Source organism: Harpia harpyja, chromosome 19 (genome assembly GCF_026419915.1).
Source record: "Harpia harpyja isolate bHarHar1 chromosome 19, bHarHar1 primary haplotype, whole genome shotgun sequence".
NCBI classification, from domain to species: Eukaryota; Metazoa; Chordata; class Aves; order Accipitriformes; family Accipitridae; genus Harpia; species Harpia harpyja.
Genome location: NC_068958.1, coordinates 16,641,247 through 16,664,900, shown reverse-complemented (window position 1 = coordinate 16,664,900; position 23,654 = coordinate 16,641,247). Strand labels below are relative to the sequence as shown.

General features: G+C 43.2%; 1 protein-coding gene across 1 annotated transcript; it reads right to left on the bottom strand.

The window, feature by feature from the left end:
• Positions 1–12,978: 12,978 nt before the first annotated feature.
• On the bottom strand, positions 12,979–23,374 carry LOC128154443 (tubulin alpha-8 chain). Its single transcript, XM_052815110.1, has 5 exons — positions 23,290–23,374; positions 18,864–19,086; positions 15,681–15,829; positions 13,624–14,304; positions 12,979–13,372 (listed from the first exon to the last, which is right to left on the bottom strand). Exons 1-5 carry the CDS (start codon positions 23,290–23,292, stop codon positions 13,079–13,081), a joined length of 1,350 nt encoding a protein of 449 aa, XP_052671070.1. The 5' UTR covers positions 23,293–23,374; the 3' UTR covers positions 12,979–13,078.
• Positions 23,375–23,654: the final 280 nt, after the last annotated feature.

Sequence of the window (23,654 nt, the reverse complement as noted above, 5' to 3'; positions counted from 1 at the left end):
ATGTAAAATACACTGGATCTGTTCTATACTTTCATTTTACACCAAGGGAACCTCCATTATAAATCACCTATCCAATACCACTATCTGGAGAGAAAACTTAACTGCTCAATCACCTTGGAACAGCTGCTCTGCATCACATCCAAGACTCAAGGGTCTCTGGCACAGAGGAGAACACTTTGAGCAACACTACTTTTGTGGCTTTGGGTCTGAGAGTTTCCCCAAGAGTTTCAAGGATGCTTAAAGACCAGTGGTTTCTGATGTACAGCAAATAAAGTCTTTTTGGTAATGACTCCCTGAGGACTTGTTCCATCAGAGCTGAAGGACCATGTTTAGCAGGACCATTTCTGCTGATAGTTACATACAAACAGCCTCCTATGAGACTCTGATGGAAAAACACTCAAGACACAGGTGCTTTACCTGGGAAGTTACAACAGAGAAGAAAAAGCCCTTGCTACAAAGATCTAAAGGTGAGCAGAGCAGGGAGATCAAGAGATGACCCGAGGATAAAAAGCAGATGCCTTGAAGGGAGGGCAAGGTGGCTCAGGTCTGGATAAGATGGAGATTCAAGGTAAGTAGTAAGCCCTGGAGGGTCTGCATACCCATCAGGCATCTTGCTTGTCTTTCCACATTGCTACCTACTAATGTAAACACTTCATCTACACAAAAGTGTACTTTTGCACACTGCCTTCTCGTATCCTCCTTCTGCTGTGACATCTGCAGAGTGTTTGTTATATTCAGGGGATTAAAGTGGCACAGTACTGTCTGGCTTAGAAGTCAATGGCTCTGGATTCCATGATGAATCCCCCAAGTATTACAGAAACACCAACTGCAGAAAGGAAAGCAGATTTCACTCAGTTGGAATGAGAATGCAGACATTCCTTCTTCATGGTTCAGTTGACTGTCATTAATTAAAACCTTTTATTAGATAGGCTTTCTTCAAGCCTGTTATATTTGTTCCCAGTGAGCAGAATTTCCCCATTTGCTGCAGTTCAGTATTATACCCAAGAGACACAGCAGCTGCTGTCCTGGCAGTGACCTAGCAGAGACATCAAGAAATAAGGGATCAGGTTGGCCCAAGGTGAGTAGTGTCAAGGCTTCTGACTGGAACTGAGTACTCTTCATTAGGTCAGGGATTTTTCCTTGGCAATTCCTCCATCCTCACTCTGTTGTGCCTAGTCCTGTGCCTGGCTGTGAGCTCCAAATAGAGCATCCATCACACCTGAGTGTCCCTTTACACACTGCTTCAGCACAGCTTTCTTCACACACCATTTGTTTGCAGAAAGTCCCATCAACCTGTAGGGATATTTAGCTAATCCCAGTTTGTGTTTTCTTGGATGGGAGCCATACTGTGAACTTTCCTACTAGCGCAAGCCTCCCCTTCACTCTTCTGCACTAGCCATCACCTGTCTGTAGCACCTTGTTATGAACATATGAAAGCCTATACTGACTTACTTGCATTTATATACCCGACTCAGACACTAAAAAAAAAAAAAAAATTAGTCTTTCCCCCTTTTATGTACATGCCCGTGCTATCCTAGACCACCTTTCCTTTTCAGACAAAGGCTGGGTACCAGTTCAAACAGAGTAATTCCAGTTAAGTCAGCATTAATTCAGACTGAATACTTGGTAACTTGGAATCACATCCCATCTGTTTCCAGGCACACATGACAGAGCTGTTAATCCCAGTGCTAAGAATGGGCAGTCACAGAGGGGAGCTGCTAGCAAGAAGCAAGGCCTCAGTCAGGAGAGGGCACCTTTCATCCCAGCAGCCTGGAGTCTGTTCAGTTTAATTCTGTATCACAGCAAAAGCTTTTACTGCAGCCAGCTCCTCTGGCACCCACTGAGTGCTGGCTGCATCAGCATGGGACGACAGGAACACCAAGATGAGCTTTAGCAAAGACCATACCCTGGGCCTCCAAGCAAACAGAAGATGTCTGCACTTTGGACAGTGAAAAAGCTAACCCAACTGCTCCCAGAGGCTCTGCAATTAGCAATACTTAAGAAAAGATGCTAATATTACACAAGCTTCACTCCAGAATTACCTGGAAGCAAGCTGGAGAAGATCCTACCCGTGAGAGTCCAAGTTATAGACAATCAGCACCACATATAAAAAAAACCTGACTGTAAAGTCTGTAAGTCATAGATAAGTGAAACTCCATTGAAGTCAAAGCACTCATTTCATCAGCAGTTTGCCCTAATTAAAATACTATGTGTTTAGATGATCACAATACAGGGCAGGGAGGCAAACATGCTGAGCCTCTCAGCTCTTTAAGAAAATAGGTTCCTGGGAACAAACAGATTTAGTAAGCAGAATCTATGATGATCAAACCAAACCAGTCTTCCTGGGAAAACCAGCAGCCTGTACAAACCTGCAAAGCACTCTGAGTTTCATCATCAAGGCCAGAAAAGGGTTTTACATTTTCCAGAAAGCCAGCTGCTCCCAGAGATGTCGATGGATGTCAGTCCTTGAGAAAAAGGACTATTGGTGTAGAGCTGCTGCAGTCTCAGGATCTGGGTTAGAAATATGGAGTATTCTGGATATACCAGGCTATGGACATTTTATAAGCATAGCTTCCAGCTCATAGACATTGTACCAACTCTTGCTTTGATGCTAGGTACCCAGACTGTTTGTCTCACATTGTGTCCTGGCTAATTGAGTCTCAGCAGAAGCATTCTTAGATAATTAGGTACTTTGCAGGCAACTTCTGCTACAAGAGAGACATTGGTTTCAATACATAGATGCCCTGGTACTTTTTTTGCCTTTCTTCCAGAAGCTGCATTCCATGCCACTGCCCTCCTCTGTGCTGGCTGACATGCCTGCTCCATGTCTCTATGATGCCTTCTGCGCTCTGGGGAAGCCTAACAAGCACCACTAGCTCTTAACTCTTCAGACTGCAGGCTGAAGATGTCAGCTACAGGAAACCATGCAGAGGGGCCACGCTGAAGGGGTAGGCAGGAAATCTGAGCCTCATTTGTGGGCTAGAACTGAGCTGGCCAAGGACGGAAGTCCCACAGCTGCACACAGCTCCTAGTGGGGACTATGTCAATAGACAGGTAAAAACAGCTGGCAAGCATGTGGAGGACTAAAATACCTCTGCTCAAATATGGAAAGTCCTCCACAGTTGTGCAATTGCCTTCAGCATTACTTTTATTAATAAAATTCTTAAAGTCCCATACCCTATCATTAGCTACTATTAAAGGCTGAGTAAAGTCTTACTCCAAATCCTGGGCCAGACTGCCATAAGAACAAGGATAAGCAAACCACAACCATAGGAAGCACTGGAAAGGCAGAGCTGAGGTGCTGTTTCACACGCCTCACTTCACTCTCCAGCAGCTGCTAACTCATGCTCAACAAATTAGGGTTGTACCTTCTTGCTCTTCAACATGCTAATAGCAAATGGCAGCAGTGTGGGACAATCCCACTTCCAGGCAGGACAGGCAGAGGGTGGGATTCTTCTGGTTAAGTGTGGAGGCTGACAAGGGACCAGTCATCAATGCAGCACTCAGTGAACGTGAGGCTTTAAGGTTCATTACCTTAAAGCAGGTGTCTAAAGTCAGAGTAACCTTACCCTAAAATCCCCTTACTTCTCTGCATTGACTGTACAGGAAGCCTTGAGTGACTAGTTCAGCTCCAGACCTCAGTGCTTGGGAAAGTGAACCCCACTACAAAGCCCTGGCAACAACAGAGCAACTTGGGAAATACAACTTGCCATGATGCATAAAGCCACAAGGCTTTTTTTTTTTTTTCTTAGAAAAAACTATTTCAGAAATGAAGATGCAGCTTTTCCACCCCTAGCCCCTCAGCTGCAGTGAAACAGAAAGTGCCATCACAACTGTTCCCCCAAAAGTATCTGAACTCAGCTGTGGTTTCTGCACAGGGTGAGTAGAAGCAGCACTAAAACAAACAAACAAAAAAAAACAACCCAAAAAAACCAACTCAGAGAAGACTGTAACTTCTGCCAGTCTTCTGAAGCCCGCTATCACAAAATGGTGACACATTGCACTGCCACAGATAAACCCACCGCCCTCCTCTCCACAACTCAGTGACACTACACAGGCCCAGGCAAGGAGGGAAGCTGGTTTTACAGAAAATGTTTAATTAACAAACCTTGCTCCTAGTCAAGTTTCCTGCCTCTGCTACAGCTGAAATCCCCCTTGATTACCCAGACATATGCTCCAGGATTCACTTGCTTTTAGACACATAAAGAGTAACATTAAAGAGGCAATAAGGAGACTTCATTAGCTTGTGCAGTAGGGTAGTATTCAGGGGATCCTTGTGCTTGGGTAACCTGCAGCTACATTCAGGATGGATTTACATGCCTAGTTCAAATATATAGATACTACCCAAACCCTCAACCCCCCGCAGCAAGCTACTACCCAGGTTTCAAACACCAAGTATGCACAAAGTCATCTAAGCCCTTGTGGATCACTTAAAATGCACTCAAAATTTACAGTCCAATGCTGAATAGACAAGGAGTCAGAGCATAAGAAAAAGTTTGGTTGTTAAACCACTATCATTCACTGATGAAGAGCCATGGAAAAACTGCTTCTAGAAGGGATTTAAACATGCAGAAATAGCTGCAGATAGCTCAGGTACACTGGAGAACATGTAAAAATTACATTAATTAAAGGCAGAGAAAATTTCAGACAATACTGGTGACAAAGGTGACAATGTTAGCAAAGCAAAGGTGGTAAGAAACCGCATGAATCATAGAAGACAGACTGATACAGAAACTGGTAGATGGCATGCAGGTTTAAAACCAGCTGGGGAGCCAGAAGGCATTCAAAGGGGAAAGGATGTGATTAAACAACTTGGCAACACAGAGAACTTAGGAGCTCTACAGTCAGTAAACTATCAAAATAAACAGAAATCAGGCCCTCAAAAATGCACGAAGTTGAGGGATTTTTGCAAAGGAAGCCTAGCTTATTGTGTTCATATCTGGAACCACACACATCTGATGAAGATGTAAAAATTCAAAGTCTCCACCAGAATTCAGAGCACCTTTTGCAAAGAAGTACAAGACTGAACAAGAAAAGCTTTCCAGTGACCACAAGTGCAACAGTAAGGATTGCTCTTGATCTGCCAGCACCTACAATTTGCAAAAAATGGGTGTATCAGCACATAGGTGCTTTAGAGAAGTATCTGCAATAAACACATACGAGTATTTAATACATCTAATCAAAAGTAAACAAGGTGTAAATCAATATGCAGTCAAGCTGCCCCACTCAGCCTCATCAGGCAAATCTAACACACTTACTAGACATTAAATACTTGTAGGCAGTGAAGATAATGAAGCCAGTGCACATATGCTGCAATAGACAAAGCTGGAACTTAAACACACTGTTGATATCTGCAACAGCAGTGAACAAGTAAAGAAACAGACACAGAATTTGAAAACAGAGAGAGGAAGATAAACACTAAACACAGCAAAAAGTAAAACAAGAAACAGAAGAGTACTTTGCATAGAACTGCCAGTAACTGTTGCCTGAATTATGAGGCAAGTCAGAGAAAAGGAAACCCTCCATTTCTGGGTGCCATATGTGCTTACTGCAAGACATTAACACCATTTTCAAAAGCATTTGTGGACAATGGCAGAAACTGTTCTATAATGTATTCGGAGACGTGACTGGGACACTTCCATACATACATGCACATGCTTTTGCCTTCCACATAAACACTCCATATAAGTTGTGAAGAACAAAGGCAGAAACCATTTTGTCCCAGTCAGCAGAGAACAGTCAAGCCTGTGGTTTTGACAGCAGCTGTAGCTGACCCATGGTACCCCATGCTTCCCTGATCCCCACTCCAGCACCCAGCTGATCCTACACTGAGCCATCTTAGTTCATGACAGCAAAGGAAAACTAGGCCCTTCTTCCCACAAGAAGGCATAAGTTTTTTGCCAATTTAACACAAACCTTAGTGCCAGAGGCAATGTAAGAGCAAAAACATGATTGCATGGGTGAGAAGGGAGGACTGGGATAGTGATAGCCAGCAGTTAAGCTTCTTTAACAGCAGCTACAGACATAAAACTGAAAGTAATTCGGCATGGGACACGGCTTTGACAACTTGCACAGAATTGCACAAGATCAACTCCAGAACTGCTAGAAAACAATGCCAGGCTCAAAATGGTACATTAGCATCTCTTTGCAACAATGCATACCAGCAGCATTCACCCAAGGCAGGTTCTACAAACTGGATTTTGAAATAACTGAAAAGCCACAAAGATCTCTACTCTCAGTGTAACTGACTGAAAAGTAGCTTTTGCAAGTGGTAATGATGTAAGACTATGAAATGTATTTGACAGTTGTAGCCACAGAGCTCTAACAAAAGAAAAAGTAACATGAAGATGCTTAAGGTCTTGGCAGCCTTCTTGAAGAACACTGCTTGGAATTCATTCCTAATTTGAAGCACTGCAACAAGCCACTCACAGCAGCATTCTCTGAAAAAGGAACTTTAACATTGACAGCTAGTAAACCTCAGAGGCCTTAGAGAAATTCACAGAAATGACAGATTAAAACCACAGGGTAAGAACAGATTCTCAGAAAGCTTGAGCCACTTTGGACAGAGGAATTTGTCCCAATTCAAGCCTCTAGAAGTTAAATGCATAGTTCTGGACTTGACACCTTAGGCCTTGAACAGGCACTTCAGAAGTTCACTTCATTCTAACAACCATTTAGAATGGACAGAAAAAGTCCCCTATTCCTGTTATCTTCTTTCCCCTCATCCCCTTGATAGTGCAAAAGAATCCTAGTGCACCTCACTCAGACCATAGGTAACTCACTTTCAGGTATGTTTGGAACAGCAAGTCTTACCCACCAAACATAAGGCACACAGTCTGGGAGAGTTATGAACTGCTGAAGTACCTCCTTCGCTCATGGCTGTTCAATGAATTGCCTGAGTAGCAAAGCTGACTGATGTTTAAGTAGCAGCATACAGATAGAGACCAGCAATAGTATCTCACCATTTCAATCCTAAAATATTTAGAGATTAAAGAACTGCAGCTCTTTAGGAAGAGCTGCAAACAGGCCCTCAGCACAGTGTAGTAGCAGTGAAACATCACCCATCACCTCCAAAAGGTAACAAAGCTGAAGTGAGAGAAATGCCTAACCAGTATTAATGCAACACATTTGGGACAGCCTTTCTGGGGCTCTGATTGTATCCATTTGGACAGAAACTCAAGCCTGTAAAGTTGTCTTGCAAATTTTTTTTCAACTTTACCATGACCATCTGATCTTCAGTCCCAATCTTATAAAGTCAATTTAAATATTCCTGCCTATGATCAAGACAACCCACAAAGAAAGGCTTAAACCTTGTTCTTCCCTCAGCCTCAAAAACTGCTCAATTTTGCAGCTGATTTAACACAATTACTGTTGCACATATTAGGCCAAAATTGAGACCACTCGCACAAACACTTACTGGTATCACATAGGAAGCCTGGGGTAGACCTTAAAGCAGAACTGAGCTCATCTAGCAGGTTGGAGTACTTCATTTTAAAGTGACTAAGATGCACTTCCTTTCTTTCTCAGAAAGAATAATTCACTTAAGACTTCCTAAGCCTTCCTGCATTTCTAATTATCTATGTTAAGTATTAGAAGAAAGTATTTCCTAAATGTTTCTGGCATGTTTTCTAGACCCTCACACTTAGTATTTACAGCTATTGTTTTCTAGTAAACATTTGAAAAGAATTTAACTTTTTGTGCTCAAGTACTCCAAGCTCTTGATGCAGGCCAGGGAAACCAAAACAATGCTGCAGAGAAACTGAAACATGCTTCCGAAAGATGACTGGAAGGTTTACTAATCACTGAGGAAACCTGACAGCATCACAAGAACTAAGAGCATCTTTAAACAAGTTAACATGTTTTATGTCACTTGAAGCTGGCCATGGAAAGTAGGGTCTTCAGAAAGCTAATGGACAGGCACATGGCATCAGAAAGATTAAGAGACTGGGTTTTAACCAGCCCAATTCACTGAAAGCTCCACAGAAGGCACAACTCCTCATGTGACTCTTAGCCTTTTTTTGTTTATTCAGTCTCCTGGTATTTCTCAGCCTCTTGTCAGCCAGCACCTATAAGCCTTTAGACCATGTAATTTCTTCCACTTCATCATGCTCTCGTTCTTTCTCTCCATTAATAGCCAGTTGAGACTACAAGTCTTTAATCCTCTTGCTCAACTTTTAGAAGAAATCTGTAGATCAAAGTCTTTGCACAGTCTGGAAGTTACATAGTTAGCCCTCCCTCTAGTTCAGACCAAGATAGAGGGAAGGGATTAATCATTATCACCTTGCCAATATGCACAAAAAAAATCCCTCAGCACTTCCAGTGGAGTTCAGCAATATGATAGAAAATTGTTCCTCAGCTCCTTACCACTGAATTTGTTTATAAGCGCAGTCCCTGTTTTCAGAGTTCAAATGAAAAACATCTTTTCCTTTGAAGTAATTCCTTATAAACATGATGTAAGAACTGGCAAGATCAGGAGTCACCTGATCCAGCATCTTATTCCTGACAAGAGCCTCAGTTATACTTCCTCTGTACTTTCCCAACCTTTGGTAATTTACAGTTCCTATACAAGATACAGTATCTCTGCATTTAGTACCATGGCTGATATTTCTTCCCAAACTTTTAAGACTTGTAAAAAAAAAAGTGAATTCAAAGGTACAAATGCATTGACTGAAAAATCTGCAAAATAATTTAAATCTTAGGTTGTTACAATACTTCAGCAGGGAAAGTGAAAAAGCCATCCTGTTACATTAAAATAGCTCTGCATTATGAATAGTGACAACTGCAGTTTTGCTTCTGTGAAGCATCTCTTATATAAAGAAAAACATGACCTTGTGCAAAGGCAAACAAAGTTTTATTTGGCAGAAATACAGGCATTTAAAAACATCAGAAGAGAATGGCATGGGGTAGCACATTAGCAGCATTGTATTTCAGATGTCAAGATCTGCACTGTTACAATGTTCACGCAGACTTGACCGAAAAGCACACAGTCAAGCACAGAATGACATCTTCCTTGCTTGTCCTAGAGAATCTGCCAGGGTGGAAGCAGTATGTCAACAGAAGGCCTAACAAGACTGAAGGCTTGGGACAAGGCAATCAAAAACTATATGCCTGTTTACAGCAGCATATTGGCAAAGTAATGAATTGACACTGCTATTCCCTTAGCTTTTTTACTAGTTCCTCAAAATTTTCACAAGAAATCACTCTAAGCTGCCCATGAAACATCATTCTCCAACTCCTCACTATTACACTGTGGAGAAAGGAAGAAGGTAGAGCCAGAGAATCTTTACTACCAAGTCATATTATCCATTTTTTCAGACAATGCTTTGTATTTTCCTAAAACTGCCAAAAGCAGAGTAGTTTGCAATCTTACCTCTACTTTTTCCACCAGAATAATGGAGTAACCCTATTACTTCTTTACTTTTAATTAAAATCTCACTTACCAATTCTAACTCCAGAGAGCTATGTTCTCCTAAACAAGTTCATGCTTTTCAGCAACAGGCTGCTAGGGTGAATGTTATCTGTCTGAGAAGGTTTGAAATATCTGAGGCACAAAAGCCCTTTCTGAATTTTGAGAAAAATTTGCTCTGTAGGAAGAAGGTGGCAGCATGTGGCATTGTATGATTACGTTACCTATACCATCTATAAAGCTAAAAGACAGATTTTTATCATACAATTACTGTGGCATGCTTACTATAGAAATTAGAAATGTACATAATTATATATATTATATAGACATTAACACATTAAAAGGTATTCACATTGCTTATTTAGAGGGCAGAGTGGGTGGAAATCAGATTCTGCTGCGCTGCATTCCCCTGGAACAGCACCAGAACCATCTTCGAACAGATCTTGCAGATAAGACCAGCAATTTACAACAAAGTTCATACCAATCCACCATGGGCTCCAGCTCACTTCCTCCTCCTCCTCCACTTAATGAGTCATAGAAGTTATTCTGTATCAGGTGATAGCTATTAATTGCCAATCTCAATACTGGAGAAAGCTGTGTCACCACACAGGTAAAGATATATTTAGTTACCACTAAATAATGCCTGCACTTCTGTCAGTGCAAACAGGCACATGACTTTTCAAAGCAGAAGTATGGGGATTTCTTACCAAAGAAAACAGGCATTTGAAGTTTACAATTAAAGAAAGGCTTTCAGAGTGCAAAGAAGGCATTTTCTTTTAAGTGACAGCTAATCTTAACCTCTGCAAGTTTCAGGTATTCACTCTTACACTCAAATTTTAATTCAGTGTAGGATCTCCTCTACATTTCAGGAAACAGATGAGCTACCCATTTGTTAATTCAACCATACAGCTAGTAATTATAACATGTTTAAGGATTTCTGCAGCTAGCTGAAGCAAGAGCAGTTTTAGCAGGATTTTCCTGCTGTAATTATCTTGGCTTCATATCTGAGAAAAACACTATCTTATCTTAGCTCAGTATGTAGATGCCTACACCAAGAGCTAACTGCCCACTAGCTAATGCAACAGTGTTTCTTAATACTAATATAAAGAAAATTTGAGCATGATGTAGACCAATAATGTATAATGTATTTTCAGCATCAGTCCAATAGCTAACAAGTGACATGCATCTCTTGTCAAACCTTCCACCACTGGATGCTTAACAACTTCTCAAAGTAGCATTACATGTTATTTTTAAAAATTAAAAGCATAATGCATCTCAAATTTAATGCCTGCACTGAATGAGATTTCCTAGTCAGTCCAAGTTTTTCAAAGAGCTCAGCATTCAATACGCACCAGTCTTTTACAAGGATGCTAGAGTGCTGTGCCCTGCACAGACTCATCATTGTACATGCCCAGATAAAACATTTTGACACACTGCAAACAAATCCCCATCACATAAGCAGCAGTGTCCTAAATAAGGGTAATCCACATGTACAGTAAAAAACCAGACAGTATCAGCAGAAAATGGAGCATGCCAGCCTCAAATAATGAAATGAAGAATTCCAGATAGAAGAGCCAAATCATTGCTAAAAGATCACACTGAAAGCCAGTTCAGAAATCCACACCTACACAATCCCCTGATACACATAACTTTTAAAGGAAATTATGGTGCTGGCACTTGTGGCCACACAGCATTCTTCATGATCTGCTAGTAGTACCACATTTCACACCAAAAATCTACACACCTGCAAGGCATGAAACAGTCCTTTGCATATTCCTCTCATGGGCACTGCCATTACATTAAAAATCTGAATGCATGACTGAAATGGAGTCAATCTGACTTGCAATGAATGCACCTGTCTCTTGGGTTATGCCTACTACATTTGCTTAATCATCCAGTGAGTAGGAAAATAAGTTAGTCAACAGGACTTGAAATTCTCTACACTTATGTCTACCCTGGAACAAACACACAAGCAAAAGCAAATGACAAACTCACTGGAACTTCAGACATGCTCAGCTATGCTAAATGGCAGGAGGCATGATTTACACAGCATCTGTGTATTCTGTACAAGACCACAGCTGACAAGACAGTCTGAGACATTCATCTAAGACCTTAAGATTGTTCTCCCATCTATGCAGAATTGGCAACTTCCATCTCCAATAAGTTAATTTCAGATCAGATTGACTCAACCCAATGGCTGCAAGAACACATAGTAATTCAGGACAACAGGTTTTCAGCCTAAGCAGATTACTGGTTAGCCCTTGCAGACCAGGCTATTCTGTTAGACCTTCAGTCAACAGCAGCAGCCTGTTAATCTAAACTAAAAGTGATACCCCCATCTAGAAGAACAAGTACACCTAAGTCAGTTAAAACAGAGGTTAGGGAAAGGTTCCCACTTTATGAATTGTCAAATACTGCAGCATTACCCAAGTACTGTAGGTTTCCATAGAAAAGGAAGTTAAGGCATTTTTCATACCACAGCTAAGACTCCTGCTAAGCAGGTATGCACATCATCAACTAACACAGGCTTCAAGGCTTGGCCTGAATCATGCTCTGCTATTAAATCAGAATACAAATGAGGTTGAAATAGGACAGGGAGGAATTCTCCAGCTCAAATCTAGTCTTCAAGTCAGACTTTGGTATCCTATAATCACATTCAGTATTCAATTGTCATCTTAACATATTTGACTACTCCACCTTTGCTACTTCCGTGGGAAAGATTCCTCAGTCACCCAGCTCCAAGGCAGAGTTAGAAATAGTCAGGTTATTTGGTTTGTGGATCACTGCCCTGTGTCCCCAAGCCCCCACTCAGACCACGGAGGTTTCAGACAGAGGCTGTCCACATCTGACGATAACCCTATTAGACAAATCCTGTCCTGCTACATCAGTTTACACAGAAGGATGGTAATTTCTGTATCTGAACTCATGGACTAATTACTTCTGCAAAACAATGAGTTCTAGGGAAAAACTAGTGTTTAACCCTGGCCAGTTAAACCCAGAGATTTTGCTCCAAACAGCTTCAGGCAAAAGGCTGACTCCACAGAAAGCTGGCAGACAGGGACTGCCATTCCTTTTGTGGGAGGACAAAGCAACACCAGGGCAACAACCACACAGGTTCTGACAGAACTGGCAGGTTCCTCATGCTCCAGCACACCCTTTCTGGCCACCTCTTCCCTTTCCAGGTTACTGCATTTCTAAGTTACTGGCCCATGCTAAGTCCAAGTATAGGAGAAAACTAACTCAAATAGCCTTTGATTTTAAAGGTGTTGCATCTTTTCTTAAGGGTAATACAATGTTAGTTTCTGTTGCCTCTTGTGACACCAGCTTTAGAGCCTTGAAAAAATGTAGCTAACTAATCTTCCAGCAAAGCTCAGGACTTTCTAGTCTTGTATTCTGGGGGAAAACATGCACTATTAGTTCTTCAAATAGCAATGCCTGAAGGACAAGAACTCATCTAACTGTAGCATGATTATTTTATTCAGCTATCTTTCTCAGAAAAATTCTATCTCCTGGACTACTGACTACTTGCATATAGTTAATGAACATACATAGTGTCTGGACACTACCACATGTCTTGATTAAAGAAGTTTATTCCAATTATTTTGACATGATTTACACCACTACTGAAGAGGCAGTAAAATGGCAAAGACTTGCAATTCACTTTTGTGGTATTTAATATTCTTCACCTTCATCTTCTCCATCCATTGAGTCTGTGCCCACTTCTTCATAATCTTTCTCAAGTGCAGCCAAATCTTCCCGAGCCTCTGAGAACTCCCCCTCCTCCATCCCTTCTCCAACATACCAGTGAACAAAGGCACGTTTGGCATACATCAGATCAAACTTGTGGTCTAGACGAGCCCATGCCTCAGCAATGGCTGTAGTGTTGCTCAGCATGCACACTGCCCGCTGGACTTTGGCTAGGTCACCACCAGGAACCACTGTTGGTGGCTGGTAATTGATGCCAACCTACATAAAAAGCAGAAGAGACCATGAGCTTCTTTGTAGCATCTGACAGTGACTATAATCAAAGAAGTCAGACAGTAGTTGAATAAAATGTTTCACTCCCAAGAAAACAGCTCTGTATAAGAACTTAAGTCTCCATTTCTCAAAATACAGATCAGGTACCTACATGACATCTCAAAAAGAAAGTATACTTCATAAGCCCATGACAGTGAAAGAAGTCTGAAAAAAAAAATCATGCTATAACTGAGACTTGCCTTAAAACCAGTAGGGCACCAGTCCACAAACTGGATTGTGCGCTTGGTTTTGATAGCAGCAATAGCAGCGTTGACATCCTTGGGGACAACATCCCCACGATACAGCATACAACAGGCCATGTACTTGCCATGGCGAGGGTCACACTTCACCATCTGATTGGATGGCTCAAAGCAGGCATTGGTTATCTCGGACACAGAGAGTTGCTCATGATAGGCTTTCTCTGCCGAAATGATTGGGGAATATGTTACCAATGGGAAGTGGATACGAGGGTAAGGCACCAAGTTAGTTTGAAATTCAGTAAGATCCACATTTAAGGCACCATCAAATCTGAGGGAAGCAGTAATGGAAGAGACTATCTGACCAATGAGGCGATTGAGATTGGTGTAGGTTGGGCGTTCGATGTCCAGATTCCTACGGCAAATGTCATAGATGGCCTCATTATCAACCATAAAGGCACAGTCAGAATGCTCCAGAGTGGTGTGGGTAGTCAGGATGGAGTTGTATGGCTCAACAACAGCTGTTGAGACCTGTGGTGCAGGGTAGATGGCAAATTCCAATTTTGATTTTTTCCCATAGTCAACTGACAGGCGCTCCATTAGCAGAGAAGTAAAACCTGAGCCAGTGCCTCCCCCAAAACTGTGGAAAATCAGGAAACCCTGCAAGCCAGTGCATTGATCAGACTGAAAGAGAAAATACATGGGTTAAATCAATTGTGTAGACACTAAGAATCCCAAAACAAGCTCAAGACAGACAACTCTGAATTCTGACACATACCAACTGTTCAAGCTTTCAGGAAAGTAATACTGAATTTGATTCATCCACTGATAATCAAGGAGCTGCCCCATAAAAAACACTATTCTTGGCTATTTTAAGGCCCCCACATATTGGAGGGTGACCTCTCCATTTCCAATTACTACCTCAAAACTTCCCCTACCTCCAATTCTCAGGCCAAGGACATTAACAATGACCAAGAAAAGCAATAACATTCAAAGAACTACAGACTGTTTATCCCCTACACTGATTTGACATTCTCTACCTGCGCAAAAATTGAGCAATCCCCTGTCCCAGAACTATGAGTATAATCCTGTAAGAGTTGCAAGCATGTAACTCAGTTGGGGGAAGCAAGCTGTCAAAATGTATTACACTGCCATTCCAGTTTAATCTTCTCAGATGAAGAAACTAGACTGCCTTGTCCTCAGAAAGAAGTGCCACATGACATTTAACTTGATTCCCAGGAATGACAGGGACTTCCAACAGCTTGTAAAAAGAAATTACAACCATGTTTTTCAGGTCAAAGTACAGCCTGCTGTAAACTTATCTTAGCTTTAATTAAGAGACAGTGGCAACCAAGTGTGGAGAATACCTGTTTTGATCTGCAAAACATGTACTTTTCAGTAAGACTCATTCAGCATTCCATATTAAAGCACCAGAGGTATACCCTGGATTTTTTTGTGCAATGAGAATTCCTTACTTTTGTGACACAGATTCAGTAAAGTACATGCTTGGCAGCCCTAAAAAGGGAACTCTAACCTTCTAAGCTGACATCTTCATAAATTTGCCACATGATCAAAGTACTGGGGAGCCTGAAACATCCCAACTTACTGAGATTTACTCCTTTTCTACTGTTATTACCATAAAATTAATTCAGAAATTATAACAACAGGAAATTCAAACAAAGTCTAAACCACAGAAGCAAACACTCCTATTTAAACTTCCTTGCAAGAACCCCAGCCAGAGACCAATCCTTTTCCAGCAGGAACTATATAAATCATAATTCTCAGTCCTGGCTTTCTGAAGCTGAACATGAAACTATAAGTTTTGGGCACCTAATCAGCATTTTAGTCCACTTCAAAGTCATATCTGACAGGAATAATCCAACCATTCTCAGCTGGCTAAGAATAAAAACAGATGCAAACCAAGTCCACAGATTCTCCTACCATGGAATAAATTAAAATACAATCTATAGGGCTATGTATTTTTGATAACCTAATTTCCAAATCCTGTAATACAGGATAAAGAAGGATGTTTAAGAGCCTTCAGTGAAGAAAAGTCTTACCAGTTTCCTGATACGCTCTAGAACTAGATCAATTATCTCTTTCCCAACTGTGTAGTGACCTCGAGCATAGTTATTTGCAGCATCTTCTTTACCAGATATCAGTTGTTCAGGATGAAAGAGTTGCTTGTATGTCCCATTCCTAACTTCATCTGGGGAGACAAGATGAGTATTATTTATAAGTTAGTTTTCTATGTAGAACAGGTTTTTCAAGCTTCTGAGAGTGTCCAGAGTAAGGCACCTAAACCCTTAAAGATAAAAAGCAGCTGGATTTCTACCTACCAGTAGGTGACAATACTTAGTACAGTCTAAACGTTGACTACCCAAGAAAAATGAAGTTTAAGAAACTGTCCCATTTTACATGTAAGTTTAAATTTTTGACCTGCCAGAGAAATTTAAAACTGGACTGTAGCAGCAGAATCTTTCTTCCACAGTTGAAGACAACTTAAGGGCCACTTTGCAGATCAGCATCTGAAATACTGCTTTTCCCCCTTATTTTCCAAGCCCTCCAGGATGTTGCCTTATTGCTTCTGCAGCTATGGGCAGTCAGAGCCTACACTGCTTGCTTATCCCTTTCTTTCCCTTAATTGTACTTTCTGCCAAGGGTAGAGAAGAATGTTCAAAAGGAACAGGAGATGCTCTTGTAGAGATATTCAGTTATTCAAATACTGAGCTGTAAGCTCCACAGCACAAATGGCTGTGTTATAAAGAAACCATGCAAATGAACAACACACAGCATCCCCCACCAGTCACAGATTTGGAGAATGATTTAGTTATGATCTCCACTAGTTATCAGAAATAGGCACTTACATCTGGCAGGCTAAAGTTCTGTCTTATCACAAAGGTACAAAAGACACTCAGCATAGCTTTATCTGTGGTTTAGCTCAAGTCATTCTTGAGTTGTATGCTAATGCAGTATTGCATCCTTTAATTAAAATCAGGTGGAAAGCAAAGAGATTTATTAACTACAGATGAAGTTGCCTGTTTGCATATATTCTTTTTAATCTGAAGTGAGACAGAATTCAAGATTTAAAAATAGTTAACTATTTGAACCAATTTAGACTGACTGCAGCTACCACTGCAGTTTGCAATCCAATAGTCTATAAAATATTTCCAAGCTGCACCAAAATCAAAACAATTGAGACGTGTACCATTCAAAATACATGTATTTCTAAGACTTTCTGCATCACCACTCCAAGTTATAAAGGACAAATATGGGTAAAAGGGAAAAAATATAGAACCTAAAGAAAAAGGTAGCTGGTAGGGGCAACATAAGTCAAGGTGGTCCTGGGGAAAAGAGTTAAGAGGATCAGTCGTTGGACTATGAAAGTGTGCTGGAATAAAGAATACAGAGTTTAGGGGACAGCTAAACTAAGCCTTCCCCAGACATGCTATCCTTCATATTAAATCTATCTGGGGTAGATTTTTCAAAACACTTGTGTTGAGTTCCCAGACATGTTACTGCTCTATTTCTTGGTGGAAAGTTTGATGGTATTTTACCACCACATCCACGGAGCTGGTGTACATGTACAGCAGTCCTGCTGCTTTTACCAAGAGCAGCACTGATCTGGAAGCTCCAGAAATCCCTGGTGTACACACATGGCAGCTACAGAGCTGCTGTATGCACAATAGATTTTTTTTTTCACACAGTGCAGAGGGACATGCTGCATGAATGGGAAGAATCATGCTAGTCCTGCCCAGGAAACTGGATCAATAATTTTCAAATAAGCAGGGCAGGAATAAAGAAAGGCTAGCCCCCAGAAAGGCACATGATGTAACCTTTAACAAAAAGCCCTAACTTTTTTAGTATCACCAAGTATTTCATAAGACAGCCTTTCTCCCCATACTACACTTGCATCATTAACAAGTGCTGGAACACTACCTTTTACTATTTGTCCCAAGACTCATCAGCTACTCACCCCCAGAGGCAAGAGCTTTCCCACCTGCTCTCCCTCACCTCATTTCTCAGCCTTTTCTGGTTGCTTAGAGCCACCACCTGGCCAGCAGCAGAGGAAGCAAGAGCAACAGCCATGGGGCTCAAGAAAACAAAGCCAGACCTGCAACAGCTCCTGGGAACACTAGCATACAGCCAAGGGTGCTTTGGCTCATTTCAAAGTTATCAGTCCAGCACTCCCACCCTTGACTAGCCAACAGCCTTCTGCTCTCCTGCAGAAGTTCATTCTACTGTATTTAGCCACAGAAAGTGGTTTGGGGTGTTACAATGAAAATAAGTTACAAAAGACCCCCCGGGTTGGGTATATAGGAGTAGCCTAAGCCTATTCACTCACCTCCCCTTCCCAACTCTCTATGTATTGCAGAAAGATAAACACAGCAACTGCACAAGCACAGGCAACACAGACTTCTCCTCCTATGAAAGCCCCAAATCACTACTTGAGGCAAGACAGCCACAGAACTGGCTCCAGAATTACTTCAGCCACACACATTGCTGAGAGCAAAAACAAGATTCATGACACAAGGAACAAGGGCCTTGTGAAACTGGGGAGGTCACATTGGGCTGGCAGTGTAGCTAGTGCCACAGAATGTGGGATCAGTCAGTGGCTGATGCATGGGATCACATCTGAACAGTAAGAGCCAGTGTTGCCAGAGCTTGCGATACAGCTGATTTTCAGGATAAGAGGGGATTGTTATTCAAAGATAAGGCAGCAGGAAGTTAAAGTGCATGTTTGGAAGTCCCTGAATTTAGGTTAGCAATTGAGACTCATTTCTGCAAGCACTATTCAAGCTACAGAGAGTAGAAGATTGTTCTGGGACAGCACAGGAATCATTCCAATGTACAAAAAGAAATCTGCTTAATGATACATATCACTTTTAAAAAGGTTCCTATGGACTGCTGTACACATTATGCCATACTGTTTCAAGAGGTTATAACTAGTTCCTTGCATAGCAAAAGCATGCAACATTCAGAAGACCCATTTAATTCCACAGACTGGCAGAAGATATTTAAATTCTTTAGAGCTCCAGAGTGCACATTTGCCAGTCTCAATGAACATAAAGCCAAATATTTTCCATCACCAGGAAGATGGAGGCAAACTTTACATAGTAAAAATTTAAAACCCCAAAGCATTTTGCAGGACTAGAAAAATGGATCCCTTAGTCAATAAAAAGTGTAAGTTAAATCAAAGCCTACAGCATGTTCTACTGTCCCTTGCACAGGACACTATTTACCTATTACTGCTGGTTCAAGGTCCACAAACACAGCACGAGGGACATGTTTTCCTGCACCGGTCTCACTGAAGAACGTGTTAAAGGAATCATCACCTCCACCAACGGTTTTATCACTTGGCATGGTACCATTGGGCTGGATGCCATGCTCCAGGCAGTAGAGCTCCCAGCATGCATTGCCAATCTGCACACCAGCTTGACCAACATGGACTGAGATGCACTCACGCTGTGTGGAGAAAAAAAAAATTGGATCACTCAGCAGAAACAGCAGTTTCCTTGTTTAGAAAACATTGAGCACAGAGCTTGAACTCCCATACTGCAAAGCTATTAAAACATTGGCCTTATTGTCTTGGTGTTAGGGGCATTTGGCACAAAATACAACAGAACACAAAAGCCTCTTTCAGTCATCATCCACCTCCACCTAGAAAGACCCTTTTAGACATTGTCATTTTTACAAACTCCTTCCTTCTTGTTGTTCCTATCCTCAGACAGGAAGAGTTTGATCAACTCTTCCAAATCCTTCAGCCAACTCCTCTCCATAACAAACACTGAATATTTAGAAAAACTGATGACTACACCTGTCACTGGCCTAAGTGACCAGAAAAGCATCACCCCAGAACTCCAGCCCCAGGAGCCACATAAGCACAGCCACCAGAGGGAGCAAAACCTTCTGCAAGATCCAGGGCCATTTTGTTTAATATACATAAAATCAGAAAAAAAATATTCTCCTGAGCACTTTAGGCAACTTTGCCATTCTGTAAGAAAGTCTTTGCTTAACAAAACCCTTAGTATCACATCATAAATATGGAACATTAGGCCTTGCCTTACATCACACCACTGTACACAAAGTACTAAACTCCTTAACACTAGACAAAACTACCTCATTTAAGCTATGTAAAAATAGTTCATGTCAGCAAAAGGATCTATTCACACCAATTTATGGATTCCCAAGTTGCCTTTGATGTCCAGAGCATAAGCCCAGCTTCCTTAATATTTCAGCATAGGGTTTTGAATATTAAAAGCCAAACCACAACGGAACTATCTCCAAACTCCTGATCCATCTGTGGCATTTTATATTTAACTTCTAGTTTTGAGTGAGAGTTAAACACATTCTAGAAGAGCCTGCATATAGGACAGTTTTGAATAAGTCACATTTAACTATATTCAGACCCTATGATTGGATGATACAACTAATTTGACCCCTGAAATTCCAGCATAAGCAGGACCTGGAACTGCCCAGTCCACATCAATAGTCAATACAGGAAAGCAGGAGCACAGTCCTTTCAATTTCCTTGGGAACCCCAAGAAATTAAAATCTATATTTGCCAAAAAAACCCTATCATCTGTTCTCAACCACAGCACTGAACCACTGTTTTCCAGCTCCCCATCCATCTCAGCTGTGTATTCAGATATACAGCTTCCAGAAGAGCAATCCACATCCTCTGCAACCAGCCTTACACAAAGCTGCTGCCACACTACCCCTCTCCAAGGCCATGACTCCATTGCTCTCCAGGCCAAAGCACTGGGCTTTGCAAAGTACTGCAGTGGTAGAGGACAGCCAACCTACACACTGTAAAAAGGGTGACAGGAAAAGCAGCTTCAGCATGCAGCCCAACAAGGCTGCACTGTCACAGAGAAGCCAGGCCACAGCAATGAATTAAGCCACATCATCCTCTCAGGAAGGCAGGGCAGCCTGCAACTCTTTCCTACAGTGAGAGGAGAAAGAATAGAGATATACCACCACTTCAGCCTGGATCCTCACCTGTACTGAGGTCCTACCATTGACTCAAGCTTTGTTAGTGAAGAGCCTAGGCAGCTGGGGAAGGGCATTGAAAGGAAGCATGTAGGGACTAGCATGCCCAAGCAAGGTGGATGCATGGAAGACAGACTATGAGTTTTCCAGCATCAAATGAACGAGCACCACTACGTCAAACTACACAACACAACAACAATCATTCATGTTGCAAAGAGAAAATTTAAGTCTTTGAAAGTACAACTTGGGCAACACAGCACATGTTAAAAGCATGGCATGTTTATTTCGACAAAGTTCAGCACTTGGCACAGAGTAACTCCCTGCATCAGTACAAAGCAGCAAGTAACTGAGAAACAGCCCTGCTGAAAAGATCCTGGGGGTTACCACAGAAACCATCCTGAATGTTCAACATGGCATTCTCATCCTCAGTAAGGCAAACAATGTGCCAGGCTACAAAAGGAGACACATGGCCAGCACACCAAGAACCCTTCTCTCTGCTCTGCAGGAGGGTTCAGGTCAGATGTTAGGAGGATGGTGGGAGATTCAGGTTGGGTGTTAGGAAAAGCTTCCCCAGCAGTGGTACAGCCCTGGAACAGGTCACCAGAGAGGTGGGAAGAGATCTCCATCCTTGGAAGTTTGCAAAACTTGGCAAGACAAAGTCAGTCACAAAAACCTGGCCTGGTGCTGCTGTTACCCCTGCTTTGAGAGATCCCCTTCAACTGCTTTCCTGCAACTCTACCAAGTACTTCTAAGTAGTATGTGGCTGTTTAACGAAACACACATCTTTGTTAGACACTAAGAGACTCCGCCTATTTTGCTCTGCATAGCCTTTTCAAGCAGCAGAAGTCTTCCAGTACCAAGAATACTAAAGAACAGAACAAAATCAGCCTTGAAAGTATAATCTCCAAATTGTAAAGACAGGCAAGAGACAACTGTCACACTCATTACAATTCTGGGCCTTTACACATCACTGGTGGAAGTTTCATAGTTAAGGTTTAAATATATACTACAGACAGTACTGTTAAGTGCTGTATTCAAGCTACAAGTCAGGACACAGAATCCTTAAGTACGTAATACTAAATGCTCTCCCCCACTTACACTATTTTTGAGCATAGAACCAGTTTCAGTGAAAAAACCCAGAGAATTTTCCCAGCCCAGCCTGAACCTCTCCAGCCTCTATTACCTCTGTCTCCTTTTGCTATATGATGTGCTCCAGCTTAAGAGCACTGGCTTGTCTTCTGTAACTGCCCTTTCGGTAGCTGTAGTCTGCTACTAGGTAGCCCCTTGCTGTATTCTCTGCCAGGCTGAAGAAGCCCAGCTCACTCCAACTGTACTGGTGTATCACACTTTAGGCCCCTTGTATTCTCCAGCACAGTATTTTGGGTACAGCTTCACCTGTGTGAAGTTGATGAAAAGCCAAGTTTCATGGTAATGGCTGTACCAGCTCAGACGAAGTTCAACAACATACCATAATGAGGAATGTGGTTTCCTTAGGATGAAACTCAAGGGAAACTGCATCCTTTGCTGAAGTGAGGGACTGCATTCACACTCATGATTTGGCTTAATTTAAATAATGTGACCATAAACAGCCCCCCATGGAAGATTAAGAACAAGATAAGGACATCAACACATACTTACAATATTCTCCTAACCACTTTCAGTTCACCAAATATTTCCTATGCATTCACAACCCTACAGAAACAGCCTACTACATTTTTTAAAATCCATGTAACCTTCTGACATCCACAATCTCTTTTCAAAAAGAGACCTACAGGGCAAACACCCACACGGAGAAGGACCTCATGCTTGTCCCCGAGACTCCAACTGACAGCTCCCACTTGTTGTACTGCACAGCTCAACAGCTGATCTGTCCTCTTCAAGATGTCCCAGCCCTTTATCACACCCTTCAGGTATCCCTTCAAGGCTGACTCCTACCTTACAAGGTCATGCCACCTCAGCTTTATTACCCAGCCAGTCTCACAAAGTCCTTCGGGAAGTCTCCACCATCAGCCCCATTCCCTGGCCTCTCCAAACCACCTCACACCACAGCCAGCACCTGGCCCCGGCGGGGGCAAGGACCGGCTGCACCCCCGGCAACACCCGGTGCGACGGCCCCTCCGCCGCTCCAGGTCCCACACCCCCCAAGAAGGTTTCCTCCCCCCCTTTTTATATTCAACAGGTACCCGCGAGAGCACCCCAGCAGCTCACCCCCACTCACCGCGGTGTGCGCGCTGGGCGCCCCACCACGTCCCACTCCGGCGGCTCAGGGAGACGCGGGCCCCGGGGGCTGACTGCGCCCAGGGCGGAGAGGCCGCCCCAGGCCGGGCCGCGCCTGCTGCGGAGGGCCCGGGCCGGAGCCACCTCCGAGAGAGCCGCCACCTCGGAGCCGGCCGGGGGCTGAGGGTCCCGCCGCGGGCCGCCATGTTCTCGGAGGAGCCGCCACCATTTTGGGACGAGGCAGCGCGGCGGGACACGGGCACCGCGAAGGCCCGCCGGGGCGGCGCGGCTCGGGGCCCGCCGGCGACCCGTCCCTCCTCCCCCGCCGCCGGCTCAGCGGGCCGGGGCGGACCCGCGCCTCCCGCCGAGCACGGGAGGGGCCGCCCCGCCCCCCCCGCACCGCCTCGGCGTGCCGAGCGGCGCCGAGAGCCCCCCCCCTCCCGCGGCCACCCCGCTCACCATGGCTTGGGCCGGCGGCGGGCAGCGCTGGGAGCAGCAGACGCGCAACGTGTCTGGGCAGCACCTCGAAAGCGGCCGCCCTTCCCGGCCCTATTTTATATAGGGAGGGGGGCGGGGCGGTTGGCTCCCCGCGCCTTGCTCATTGGCTATGCCGCTCTCGGAGGCGCAACCTCCTCGCGGCGCTATTGGGTGCCTCCGCGTTGAGATCGTCCGCTCTCCCAATCGGAACCGGGCGGCGACAGCGTGGGATGCGCCCTGCTGTGCGCCATTGGATCGCAGATATGAATTTAACCTTCCCGCTCTAGCTATTGGTTGATTCGTAACCAGGGGCGGGGAGGGGGCGGGGCTCAGTCTTCCCGCCAACG